Here is a 13,527-nt window from a genome sequence, read left to right as displayed (position 1 = left end):
AGCAAATTAATAAGACAATTCTCTATAACAGATATAGCAAATCTAACTTGGCAATTCTTTATAATAATATAAAATTCCCAAATGCATAAAACAACACCTAAATAAACAAACTTATTAGATAATTTACATTTAAATATGATCATTTTCTAGATACAGGGCAGGTAAGAAAAAGGAAAGATTAGGAAAGAGACAATCAAACACAAGATCTTTTAAGGAACCAACTCAATCAAAAGTTTTATAAACTGATTGTTAAGGCTCCAAGATTAATATGTTGTATACTGTAACACACCCCTCACAAGATATTTCATTGGGCTAGAAGTGTGGATGCGCACAGGCGCGGAATATTCCACTTTAAATCAAGGGTAGTTGAAATTCGAACATGCGACCTGTAGTAACGTTGGTTTCTAATACTTATTAGAAACCAACTCAACTAAAAGTTTAATTTGATGTTTAAGATTCCAAAATATGTTATATATTCTTATAATAGCTCGGAGGAAACAGGTGTATCCTCCAACTGAATGAAGATTGATGCTACATATTTTTTTTTAAAAAAATATGATGTTACATATTGTTTGTAAGATTCTCAAATTTATGCTGTGCTGAGCAGTTTAGAATTGTCCTGTGTGCTTAGATGGGACATCAGAACAAGCCAACTATTTTGGGGTTTTAAGCTAAATCACAAAAGCTAGTTAGGTGTAGGACATTGTGCTTGGTAGCTTGCTTTTTAATAATAATAAAATAAATAAAATATAAATTATAATTATAATTATAATTTCCCAAAACAGAAGCATCTAATAAGTGATAAGTCTACTGTTTAATTTATTGAACGAACGTGTCTTTGTACAATGTTTTAGCTTTTGTAATCCACGATTTTGTAGTTGACAATTTGCAAAAAACGAAGCTTCACTCTATGCTTCGCACCGCTGTATAGTGAGTGTATTGTGTATAGCTCTCTAAAATCCAAATTAACTGATTGCTATCATTTTATATTAGCTACTCATTTTAATTGTGTACATAAAAGTTGATGATAGAGTGTGACGTGATAACCAAAAAAAAAAATAAAATAATTTAAATAAGATAAATTACAAGCTTAAATAGTAGATTATTCACAAATACATTCTATTCAAGAAATTTTATTTTTTTTGTTAAAAAAAAATTTTGTTCTAGAATTACTACTTTAAAGTTTGGAATGCTATTTATTTCTTAGAATAGTCATTTTAAGTCATAGAAATGAAAACATTTAAATCTTAAGGGGGTGTTTGGTATAAACATTTTAATGTCAAGTAAGAGATTCAATTACTATTACTTCATATTTTTTGTTTGGTATAATATTAGGGTAACCTAATCCCTTTCTTAAGGGTAATAGATACCCTTATTTTGTTACCACTCATTTATGTCAAGTAACAAATTTTTTTTCTTTAGGTAGTTGTTGACTTAAGTGTTTCCTTTATATTGTTATACCAAACAACATATAAGTATAATCCTTACCTTTACCCTTACTTTTCTTAATCATTTCCCTTTTCATTACATTTTTATGTCCCATACCAAACAGCAGAGTGAGCATTTTAAGTCATGGAGTTGTCATTTTAAACCTTAGTGAAGGATGGTTAAGACTTATAGTAGGGGCATAAAGCCTTGGCGTAGGATTTTAAGTCTTGGAATTGACATTTTAACGGTTAAAGTAGTTGGTTAAAAAACAAACTTAAGTCTTTAGAGGATGAAGGTTAAAGCAAGAAATAGGGTTTTAAGGCTTAAAATGAACATGTTTAAGTCTTGAAGTTGGTATGTATATGTGTATGTGCGCGCGTGCAAGTGTGAGTATGTGTGTGTGCGCGCGCATTCGCGTGTGATTATATGTGTGTGTTTATGAGAAAATAGATTTCTTGTTTGAAGTCGTCTCACGGAAAAAAAAAATCTCACAAGAGAAGCTAGTATTTAATTTATTTAGACTTTAGCTTGATTTCAGGTTGTTTCACGGTGAATATTTAAACAGTTAGTTTCTTAAGAGACCGTCTCTTTGAAAGACATATTTCAAATCCAGACCATTAATGATTAAAGTTTATTTATCATATTTTTAATGCTTACTTACATTATTCTTAATGCTTACCTACCATATCCTTAATGCCTACTTTCAATATCTTAAATGTCTACTTACATCATTCTTAATACCTACTTACAATATTCTAAAAAATATAAAATGGGTCGATCCAATTAAAATGGTCTCTTAAAAAGAATGTCTCTAACACGAATTTGTGATATTTAAATGAGAATTTGTATTCCAGAAACAGTACTGCTGATCCTTTTTGCTGTTTTTGGCCGTTGATTGTAACTTTTAAGAGCTTTGAATGTAATGGACTTAAAGGCTTTTCGATGGCCTATTCAATATTGGACAATAGCGTTTACGAGATTACATAAGTAATAGAAGTATCCGCCTCTCTTCTGAGAGACCGTCTCTCTGATAAATTGTCCTTTACAAGAATTTGTGTAGAAGTATATTTTATAGATAACTATTTTTTATAGATTCATTCAAACCAAAACCCCAAAATAATGATATGTGGAAGTTTGTTATTTTTTCTTTTCAGCAAGTCTATGAGACGAGTTCATACATTTAATGTATTTCTCTAATTGATTATTTTAAAGTTATTAATAATAGTGATCACTATACCCTAAAAAGTGACTGCTTTAACATTGTAAGTGATCACTTTAAGGTTATAATTTGTCACTTAGATTTTAGGTGATCATTTAAGGTTATAGTTGTTTAATTGAAGATATTATAAGGTGATTAATTAAGAATTTAAGTGTACATTAAATCAGCCTAAAAAAATGATATCACAAAAGACCGTTCCATTTGAAAATTTAACAAAAATTCCCAATCAATAACCGCGATTTGTAACCACAAAAAGATAAAAAGAATAATATAAAATAAATAAAATCAAAAAAGATAAATTAAAACAACAAAACTCTAACCTTATCACATCCTACCACATAAGGATGATTTATTAACCTTACAAATAACCGTTATTTACTAAGAATTTCTCAAAATTTAAATCCTTAATATCTGTAAAGAAAATTCAGAATCTGAACGATTTGCCTAATAGGTGTTAGAAAATAAAAAAAATTGCAACTTTGATGTTCTCTATAACTTATATCTGTAAGGAGTTTTACTAAGCTAAAATATTTGGTTAGAAAATCCTATCCTAACAATTAACTTAATAAATTGTAGTTATGATGTTATTTATCTTGTAATTACTGTCTCATATTTTTTGATCTCTATGAAAAAGAATATTATATTATTGAGTGACTTTATCAAAACTTATTATTTACATCAACTGCACTTTATCAAAACTTATTATTTACAACAAATTGCAAATTTTTTATATCAAAGTTTGTATCACTTTTTTATTAACAATCGATCACAGGGATAAGGATATCTTCATTTAGAGGTAGCCTTGCACCTTGCATATTTGTTAAATTGTTATACTTTTTTGTAGAAAATATCTATTGAATTTGGTAATGGTAAATGTAGGTTTTTACGTGGTTTGACACTTTTTTCGCATTAGTCATGGTAAAGTCACACAATTTCTTGACAGCCTTAAGCCCTCAACCAATTTACAAATCAGAGATAGTAGTTGCCACAAATTAATTGAGATTTTGACTTTTAGACTTTGATTGAGATTTTTAGTTGTATGTAGAAGTATTTTTTTGGATATTTGGCTTCTTCTGTAAGACTTGTGAATTTTTTTGAATTTGTTTAACGCATATATTTACTTGACAAAATAAACAATTTATCCTCTTGCAAGTTTGGAATAACCAAACAAAAAAAATATAGTTTAATAAAACTATTTAATTATATGAACATCATTTGACTATTAAGTTTTAGGGAAGACTAAAATTGAACTTTTTTATTTTTCAACCCCAATTAGATAAATTACTCTCAAAATCTTATAAAAATATATATTAAAATTATTTTACAGAGATGAATCTAACTAGAAAATTCCAATATATACAAACTTTTAGAGTCAAAATGGAAGGAGGTCTCACAATCAAAACATCCTTTAAGATGGAGGTCGGGACTCGGGACAACTTAAACGGTCTCATTGGAAAAAAAAATTCAATAAACAAGGTTCACATCAAAAAAATAAAGAAAGAAAGTCGTTATTTCAGTTAATAGCTGAAGCAGAGAAGTAAATGATATTTCTGCCGAAGTATTTGCAAACTGCAGCTCAGCTGCCCGCATCTGTAACCTAAGGGCATGCGTTTCAAGTTACCCAGTAACATCTCATCCTACTTGGGAGAGAAACTACTAAAATCTATTCTTAATTCTGGCGATTTAAATCGTGCACGCCAACTGTTCGACAAAATTCCTGAACCAAACCTACATTCTTGGACAAACTTAATTTCTTGGTACACAAAGCAAGGTCTTTCAAATGATGCAGTCCTTCTGTATTCTCTATTCAAGAAGCAGAAAAATCAGTTTCCTGATAGGATACTACTGCTGTCAGCTGTAAAAGCGTGTGCAGCATATGGTGATCTTACGAAAGCGAAAGAGATTCATCAGGATGCTATTAAGTTTGGATTTCTATCTGATGTTACTGTGGGAAATGCCTTGATTAATATGTATGGAAAATGTAAGTTCTGTGAGGGTGCACAAGCTGTTTTCAATGAGTTGCCTGTCAAGGATGTCATATCTTGGACATCATTGTTGTCAAGCTATGTTAATTGTGGGTTTCTTGGGGAAGCATTCAGAGCTTTTCGTGAGATGGGTTCAAATGGGTTTAGTCCAAATGCAGTAACCGTGTCCTCGATTCTTCCTGCTTGTTCTAAATTCAAGTGCTTGGATTCCGGTAAACAAGTTCATGGGTATGCAGTGAAAAATGGGGTTGCTGAAAATGCATTTGTCGCAAGTGCGCTTGTTGACCTATATGCAAGCTGCTCCTGCTTAAAGGACGCTCAATCGGTATTTGATTGTATGCTTGTGCGTGATGTAGTTTCTTGGAATGTTATCCTTGCAGCATATTTCTTAAATGGAGAATCAGAGAATGCTCTTAGAATATTCCGTGAAATGAGTACGAAGAGAGTTCCCTTAAGCTATGATTCATGGAATACTGTGATTAGTGGATGTGTTCAAAATGGTTATAATACCACAGCGCTTGAATATCTCGTCGAAATGCAAGTAAAAGGGCTAAAACCCAACCATATTACAATAACTAGTGCCTTGCCTGCTTGCTCAAATATGGAGAGCTTAAGAAAGGGAAAAGAAATCCATGCATACATTTTTAGGAATAGCATTTTTACTGACTTGACAACTACAACAGCCTTGGTTTACATGTACGCGAAATGTGGTGAGCTTGAGATATCCCATAAGATATTCAATTTGATGCCTAGAAGGGATGTTGTTGCTTGGAATACTATGATTATTGCTAATGCCATGCATGGAAGAGGGGAAGAAGCTTTGTTGCTTTTTAAACATATGATAGACTATGGGGTTAAACCCAATTCTGTTACTTTTACAGGGGTTCTCTCTGGTTGTAGTCACTCGAGGCTTATTGATAAGGGTCTTCAAGTGTTCCATTCAATGAGGGATCATTTTATTGAACCTGATGCTGATCACTATTCAAGTTTAGTTGATATACTTAGTCGTGCTGGCCGCCTTGAAGAGGCGTATGGGTATATACAGAGAATGCCCATGAAGCCAACTGCTGGTGCTTGGGGAGCTTTACTTGGTGGTTGTAGAGTGTATAAGAATGTTGAATTGGCTCGTATTGCAGGGAAACATTTGTTTGAAATTGAACCTGACAATCCCGGAAACTATGTTTTGTTATGCAACGTATTTGTTGCTGCCAAATTGTGGAGTGAAGCTCTTAAATATAGGAAGATAATGGAGGAAAAAGGAATCTCAAAACCCCCAGGTTGTAGTTGGATTCAAGTCAAGAACAAAGTTTTTACATTTTCTGTTGGTGATCAGAGCAATGAGCAGAGTGATAAGATATCCGAGTTTTTGAATGTAATCGGTCAGAAGGTCAGATTGGCTGGTTATATGCCAAATACTGATTTTGTTCTGCAGGATTTGGATCAAGAAGATAAAGAAGCAGTGTTATGTAACCATAGTGAAAAGCTAGCTGTTGCTTTCGGGTTATTGAACCTAAATGGGGAATCAACGATTCATGTGTTCAAAAATTTGAGAATTTGTGGTGACTGCCATAATTTCATTAAGTTCACAGCCAAAATTGTAGACAAACAGATCATTGTCAGAGACTCATTGAGATTTCACCATTTCAAGGACGGCTTATGCTCATGCAAAGACTTTTGGTGACAAGCTATGTTACTTGGACTCTTCATTTAGCTTCACCTATCTGTGTCCGATTCTTGATGCTCGGACATTGGTATGACACTAAGCCATTTCCTTTTAGGCATAATATTGAATATTTAGTCGTATCCGATACTTGGACACATACTAGTATTGGACATCAGTTCCCGAGTCCAAAGATGAGGGTTTGATCTTGATATGCTGTATGACCTCCAAAGATGCACTGGTATCACTGTTAGATGTGCATTTGAACATGCAGTTCAAATCATTGCAAGCAGAATAAGGAATATTGTTTTCTGTTGAGGACACTGATGAGCATTCCTGCACACTGAAATAGCCCCGATTCACCGAAGGTTGAACTGATGTTTAAGATAGATAATTCATTACTTCTCAGACTCAGTCTAGATGGAGACTTAATTTCTGTTAAGAGCACTAAGGTATTGCAGATTGCAGAATGACCTGCATCACCAAATTTGGTGTTCATTTAGACGCCGGAACTCCAAAATGTATGCGTGTTTTAGACCTAGGTTAGTTCTGACTCTATCGGCCCATTTGGTTGTTGGTGTTAAATGGTTGAAATGATGATGAAAAGTTTGTGTAATTTTGATAAAATAGTGTCTTGAAATGTTGAATGGTCATGTTTATTCTGCTTTAATCATCTTATATTTTTCACTCATAATAGCTTGGAAAAGAGTTCTTCAAGTTGGAAAAATATTACTATAAAACCAATAAGGTAAATGTTATTTGAGACTATAGACCCGTCGACCATCAAAACTGATGCATTTGATTTGAGTCCAAATTTTTCAGCTATGAGTTTTCACAAATAAATGTATATGGGTATCATCGGAACTGATCCATTATCATTCTTATTTATTTTACTACATTATGTAAAAAAAAAAAAAGTTTGTTGTTGATTAGATTTAGATATATATGTAATGTTTGTTGTTGATTGTACTTGTAATGCTCACGAATGATGAGGTTGGAGACAAATCCTCATGCCGTTGGCAGGAATTGGTTCTGGATTATAATAAATCTTTTCGTTCAAATTTGCCATCTTCAATCTGAAGTTAGTGACCACATTGTGAACAAATGCTAAAATTTGAATGCGAGCATACTCTTTCCCGGCACACATCCTGGGACCTCCCCCGAATGGCACGAATGTAAAGGGTGCTGCTCCATTTCCTTCGAATCTCGATGGGTCGAATTTCTCTGGATTTTTAAAGTATTTTGGATCCTTATATGTTGAATGCACTGACCAAGAAACCTAATCACCATAACAAATGTAAATATCCATGCACTTAATTCTTTACAAATTAAAATTATAGGAAGTTGTCAGGCTAATGTTGTGCAACAGCGGAAGTAAGGTCGATGAACAATAATGAAACAATAAAAATTCCAACAAACACAATAAGAAAATGACACAAAAGATTTAACGTGGTTCACTATCAATGTGATAGCTACGTCCACCAGCACCGAGATCAAATAATTTCACTATGATCGCAAAGAATTAACAAGATAATCACACTCACAAATAACAATGACTCTCTTGTGGTCTCTCTCTCAATTTGTGAATAAATAATTCTCTAGTACTAACAAGAGGGGGTATATATAATAAAACCATCTTAAAAGACAACTTGGGATCTAAGTATCCACAAATAACCGACCATAAATAAAGGTAACCATCAAGAAAATCACGTAAAATAAAAACTGCAAATTTCGCCAGTTGAGGTCGCGGGCCGTACACCAATTCGCGTACCAAAAAAAATAGTAGCTTTTGTTCTTCCACTCACGGGTCGTGCACTTCTTTGCGAGCTGCAATGTTCTTGATACCGAGTTCGAGGCATACTAACAACAGCCAGCCCTATAAGGGACAAGAGAGGCTTGTGCTCCAGATTCATTTGAAAAATTAGAAAAACGGCGCTTTAATGTTTAATAATTAGGAGTTATAGTAGTATATTTAGTAATTAGGGGTCATAATTAATGTTTCGCCCTGAATTTGTCAAACTCAAGATCGGCCCTGGAAGTTGTCACTATGAAAAATTAAATGTAGAAACTTGAAAAAGATGTCTATAATTGCTATGCACTTAAAATAATAGAAGTAAAAATTATAGTAGTTAAAATTTGTACCTTCCAGCCTTTTGGGATAGTGAAACCTGCGTAGGTAAGGTCAGTACGGGTCTCTTTGAAAGCTCCAAATGATGGTGGTGCCAATCTCATTGATTCACATACCACATTCCATGTATATTTCATCTTTTGAATGTCTGCCCAACTAAGAAGCTCCCTTACTCCTTTTGACTTTTTTATTTCCAATTGCTCTGAAAAATTAATTAGCTGTTTATAAACATATCTAATATATTTTACAACTTTTATTTTGAAGACTAAATTACTCCCTAAAACATAATGACTGATGTTTTTATTATATAGCCTTGATAAATGTTTACTGTAGAATTTTTACAATAGTATCAAATTTACACATATTATTTACTATTTAAGTAATTAAAAAAGTCATGCGTTGAAAGATAAAAACATCTAATGGCAATACTCCTTTTGTTTTATTTTGATGGTTATATTTCATTTTTGCATAGCTTTTAAGCATAATTCGAGTCTTACTATTTACAATATGATATTCCATTTTTTTTATGAAATATTTATAATATAATCGATAAAACAAAACAAAAGTAGTAAAATTATTATAAATACGGAGACACAAACATATTTAAGAGTTGGGTGAACATATAGTAATGTTGTTTTTATGTATAATAATGGAGCAGGTCTTGTAGATTTAGAGCACACTGAACTTTAAAATTAAGAAGTGTGAGTCAGAAAGTATAATTAAATAGAGTAGGGGAGTAAGGAGTGTAGACTATTGACTAGAAAATAAAGAAAGAATGCACGTCAAAAAAATACTATAGACTAAGTTAATTTTAGACTTACATAAAAGGATGGAATACTAAATAGTAAAGTAGCAATGAAGCATTTACCTTCCAAAACCTTGTCATAAACATGGGGGTGCTTAGAAAGGTGACTCAAGACGAAAGTGATAGTTATACTTGTAGTAAAAAAGCTAGCAAGCAAGTAACCAATTATTTTGTTTGCAATCCTTTCTTCAGTCAAAAACATACCATTGTCATCACAACAAACAAGCAATCTACTTAATAAATCCGTAATTTGTTTATGATCATCGTCCTCTTTTTTAGTATGTAATTCTTCCTTCCTTTGCTTAATGATTTGAAGAAGCTTCTCTTTGATAAGTGCACCTCCCTTAACTGCACCATTGAAAGATGTTCCCGGAATATTCAATGGAGCTGACATTATCCCTTTTGCGACGTCAAAGAAGGGTTGAGCAAGTTCTTTCACTTGCTCCGGATTTTCATAGTTGATAAAAATCCGACATGCTAATGCAAATGTGAATTCTTTAGAAAGAGGATGTACCTTCAACATGGAAATTATTTATGCCATTGAATTTGAACAAAATTTTACAAAATGTACAAATTAATTAACAACTTTATTAAACATGTTTTAATGATTCAAGTCATTTTTACTAATGAAAAATGGTTATAATTTTACTGGTTGAAATTGAATTTTACTTATTAAATCACTTTTATTAAAGATATTTTTTAAAAATTGATTTTTCTAATGTTTGTAATAGATTTTTACTAATTAAAATAAATTGTATAATTTTTTTTACCCATTACAACAATACTCAAAGTTGTTAATGTTATATAAATTAATAACAATGTAGAATAATACATTTAATTTATAAAAAATAATAACAAATAAAAAATATAACATTATTAATAATCAATATAATTTTAATTTTTATCATTATCATGACTTGTATTTTTTTGATAGTTTAATATATTTTGCATCATTATTCTCAATCATAGTTCCTAGATTTTTATGTATCATCATTAAAACCTACTTTATATTTTATATAAATAATTAAATTTAGTAACATTGACAAAACAATTATTTTATCACTCTGGTAGATATAACATCTTGATGATTGTTTTGATAATTATTTAAAAATAAAGAAAAATAAATTAAATCACCATGATAGCAATTTATGTTACTTGTAAATTTTTATAATTTTTCATCATAGGTGTAAACTTACTAATCGATCATCACAAATAACAAGTAAATTTGTTATTACAAATTACAATTATCAAAATACGTGTATGTAAAAAACTATTTTTGACTAAAACTGACTTTTACTAAATGAAATCAATTTTTATTGACTGTAACTGATTAAAATTAGTTTATATTGAAATTGAAATGATTGAAACCGAGGTTTGATAATTAAAAAAGCATTTTATTGATTGTTGTTGATTTAACGTTATAAAATTGATTTTTATTGGAGTAAATACTCCTATTAATTTTTAAAACGAACGAAAAAATGCCTAAGTTATAAGAATATGTCACCAACAAAATAAAACCTAATCAGTATTTACTTTTATTATTAAATTTCTTATTTTATATTTGAATTAAGTCATTTATCATAGTGGTTATCTAAAAATTTTCACAAAAACAACATCACAATCACAATAAATTTTTTAACCTTTTGAGTTTAAAAAGAAACGTAACAAGTATGTACTATATTATATAAGTGGAGATATTGTAAAAGTATATAAAACGGATTTTTAGCCCGTTGAGAAGCTTCATTACCATAAGTGTAGAACAGTAGTAGTTTAACGAGCAACTTTTTTTATTGGTTATATACCCACAATTCGTTTAAGCCAAATCAACCACTAATAATTTTACAAATTTTGTATAATTAATCCAAACATATAGTTTAAGCAATCGCAACTTTGCCACACCCGACAAAATCAAATATTGGAAAAAAAAAACAACAATATTTGATGTGGACCCGTTAAAATGATGGATTAGATGTATTTTTGTCAAGTCTTTTTAGTGGTCAATTTTGGGACTTATCATTTTTGAATCGAGTCAATTTAAAATTGAATCGTGTCGGATTTGAGCGGACCAAATAGGTCTAGGTTTTTGATTTTTTCTTAACATTAAAAATTTTCATAAAGAATATATAATATATAATAATTTTAAAAAACTTTTATAGGAAATATTTAATATAAAAACTAACATAATAATTTTAAGGCTACAACATAGAAATTGCTTATCAATATAAAAAAATAACTAAAAATATAATGAATGAAAATGACTTAAGATAGAAAAAGGTTCACTCAAAAAAAAAAAATATAGAGAAGGTTACAAAATTATCGGGTTTTGGTCGGATATGACTTTTTTTGGGAATTTTTGGGTCAAGTTATTTTTTGGTCACGAGTTAAAATATAACTCACTAATTTCTAATCAAGTTTTAAGTTAATTTCAAATCGGATTAAAAATTGACAAGTCTCTGAATGCGATTAACAGACTTTACATAAATAAAAATTAAAACAATTAAACAAATAATTCCAATATAATAATAGATATATTATAATCACAAACTAAACAGTAATAAGAAATAAGAAGCTGCATTAAATTCAATGTCATAACAACTTAACATGATCTGGTGTTGAAGAAAAGTCATACCTCAACTTCCTTATGTGGAGCCCACCTAGTCTGAACATGATCTTTAGCCATGGAATCCATAAAAGAAACATACTTTTGCATTGATTCAACCTTAAGAAATGAATTATCATCAGGTGTTGAAGATTTCCAAAGATCTGTATTTGGAAACATCAAGTGTTGTGAAATTGATTTAGGCCACCAAGGAGTAACTGACTTATTTGTTTCATTTGAAAACAAGAATTTGTTTCCTGCAGGCCCACATAAAACTGCCATTTTCCCTCCTGCAACTGAAGTTTTGAATATTTCTGGACTGTATTTCTTCATTCTTTCTTGTACAAATTTTTCTGGGTTTGTTATGAAAGTTAATGTTTCTCCTATTATTGGCCACCCTGTTCTTCCTGGAGGAAGTTTTGATTCATTTCTTGTTGGGTTTTCTGATTTATGGGAAAATATCAGTCTGATTAGAAAAAGAATGATTAGTGATATGATTCCAAGGAGTAAGATTGAAGTTAAAGACATGGTTTTTGATGGAGAATCGGGGTTTTAGATCGAAAACTTAAAATCAGTAACTGATGATAAAAAAGGTTGAAATTTTTATAATGGATTATGATTTCAAAATTTTGGTCAATGTTTCCTTGTGTCAAATATTTGCATGAATCACATTAACATTAATTATGCCATAATTTTGCAACCTTGTATGGCGGTTTTCGTTTTTTATTATATATTAAAAAAGACAAGTTGTTGATTGCATGAATACTATGGAAATGGTCAAACAGTCCCGGCAATGTTTTAATTTTTGCACAATTTATTGAATTATAAGGTTTTATAGTGAAATCATATGTATTAGATTATTTTAATGTAATAATTTAGTATTAAATTGAAGACTTATGATCTTAAAGCGTTTATTTACAATCTTAAAGTAATTAATTATAATTTTTAGGTGATTATTTTTTAATATTAAGGTAATTACTTATAATTTTAAAATAATTATCTATAATTTTAAGTAATTAATTAGAGAAATGAGCTGATTGAATGAGTTTGTCTCATAATAAGACAATCTCATACAAAATCAGAATTTTTTTTTTTGGGGATTAGGCAAGTTTTTATACGATTACACTTTGGCGTAATTTAGACTCATTAATGGGAGTATAAGAAAGAAATGATGAAGATATTCAAAAGAGAATTAAAAATTTCTTTTTTTATTATAGGTTTTGAATTTAGTTCTCACGTAATTTTTTGTTTCAGTTAGTCTACAGGTAATATAAAAAACATCTTGCAAAAGTGGATTGAGATATTTGAGACTCTACAAGAAGTAAAAGTAATGATCATTTACAATATACTCTTAGTCTCTGTTTATTTACTATTTATTTTAAAAATCTTGTTTATCTTTTATTTTTAGGGAAAAATTCTAGTTTATCTAAATATAGTTACAATATATTCTTCTTGATAAATTTTAATACTCCCTCTTTTCCTTTTTACTTGTTCATTTTAAGTTTTTTCACTTTATAAAAGAGAAATTTATATTTAATTTTTTAAGTATATATTTAAGATAAAATATATTTATGTGGGATCTTGTTAGATTCGTCTTGATGTAAAGAATTTTAATATATAATTTTTACTATTTTTTATTATGCGTATGAGATATCGAGGCTTAAAGTTTGCGTTAAAATACATGAAAAAAGTAAAGTAGACAA

At 30.2% G+C, this 13,527-nt stretch overlaps 2 protein-coding genes across 2 annotated transcripts; one reads left to right on the top strand and one right to left on the bottom strand.

The window, feature by feature from the left end:
• The first annotated feature begins 4,002 nt into the window (after positions 1-4,002).
• On the top strand, positions 4,003-6,965 carry LOC130808689 (pentatricopeptide repeat-containing protein At1g20230-like). The gene has a single exon (XM_057674145.1). It carries the CDS (start codon positions 4,253-4,255, stop codon positions 6,311-6,313), a length of 2,061 nt encoding a protein of 686 aa, XP_057530128.1. The 5' UTR covers positions 4,003-4,252; the 3' UTR covers positions 6,314-6,965.
• Positions 6,966-7,141: 176 nt separating this feature from the next.
• On the bottom strand, positions 7,142-12,511 carry LOC130808690 (beta-amyrin 6-beta-monooxygenase-like). The gene is made up of 4 exons (XM_057674146.1): positions 11,855-12,511; positions 9,289-9,739; positions 8,435-8,622; positions 7,142-7,571 (listed from the first exon to the last, which is right to left on the bottom strand). Exons 1-4 carry the CDS (start codon positions 12,350-12,352, stop codon positions 7,272-7,274), a joined length of 1,437 nt encoding a protein of 478 aa, XP_057530129.1. The 5' UTR covers positions 12,353-12,511; the 3' UTR covers positions 7,142-7,271.
• Between the last annotated feature and the right edge of the window lie 1,016 nt (positions 12,512-13,527).

Source organism: Amaranthus tricolor, chromosome 3 (assembly GCF_026212465.1).
Source record: "Amaranthus tricolor cultivar Red isolate AtriRed21 chromosome 3, ASM2621246v1, whole genome shotgun sequence".
Lineage (NCBI taxonomy): Eukaryota > Viridiplantae > Streptophyta > Magnoliopsida > Caryophyllales > Amaranthaceae > Amaranthus > Amaranthus tricolor.
Note: the sequence above shows the minus strand (reverse complement) of the source record. Positions and strands in the feature narration are given on the sequence as shown.

Bases quoted from the DNA above. Each gene is read 5' to 3' on its own strand.
- LOC130808690 (XM_057674146.1), bottom strand. From the start codon at position 12,352: ATGTCTTTAACTTCAATCTTACTCCTTGGAATCATATCACTAATCATT. The intron at 9,740-11,854 runs GTATGACTTTTC...TCCATGTTGAAG, and splicing joins CTCCACATAAGGAAGTTGAG to GTACATCCTCTTTCTAAAGA. The intron at 8,623-9,288 runs GTAAATGCTTCA...TTAATTTTTCAG, and splicing joins TTATGACAAGGTTTTGGAAG to AGCAATTGGAAATAAAAAAG.
- LOC130808689 (XM_057674145.1), top strand. From the start codon at position 4,253: ATGCGTTTCAAGTTACCCAGTAACATCTCATCCTACTTGGGAGAGAAA.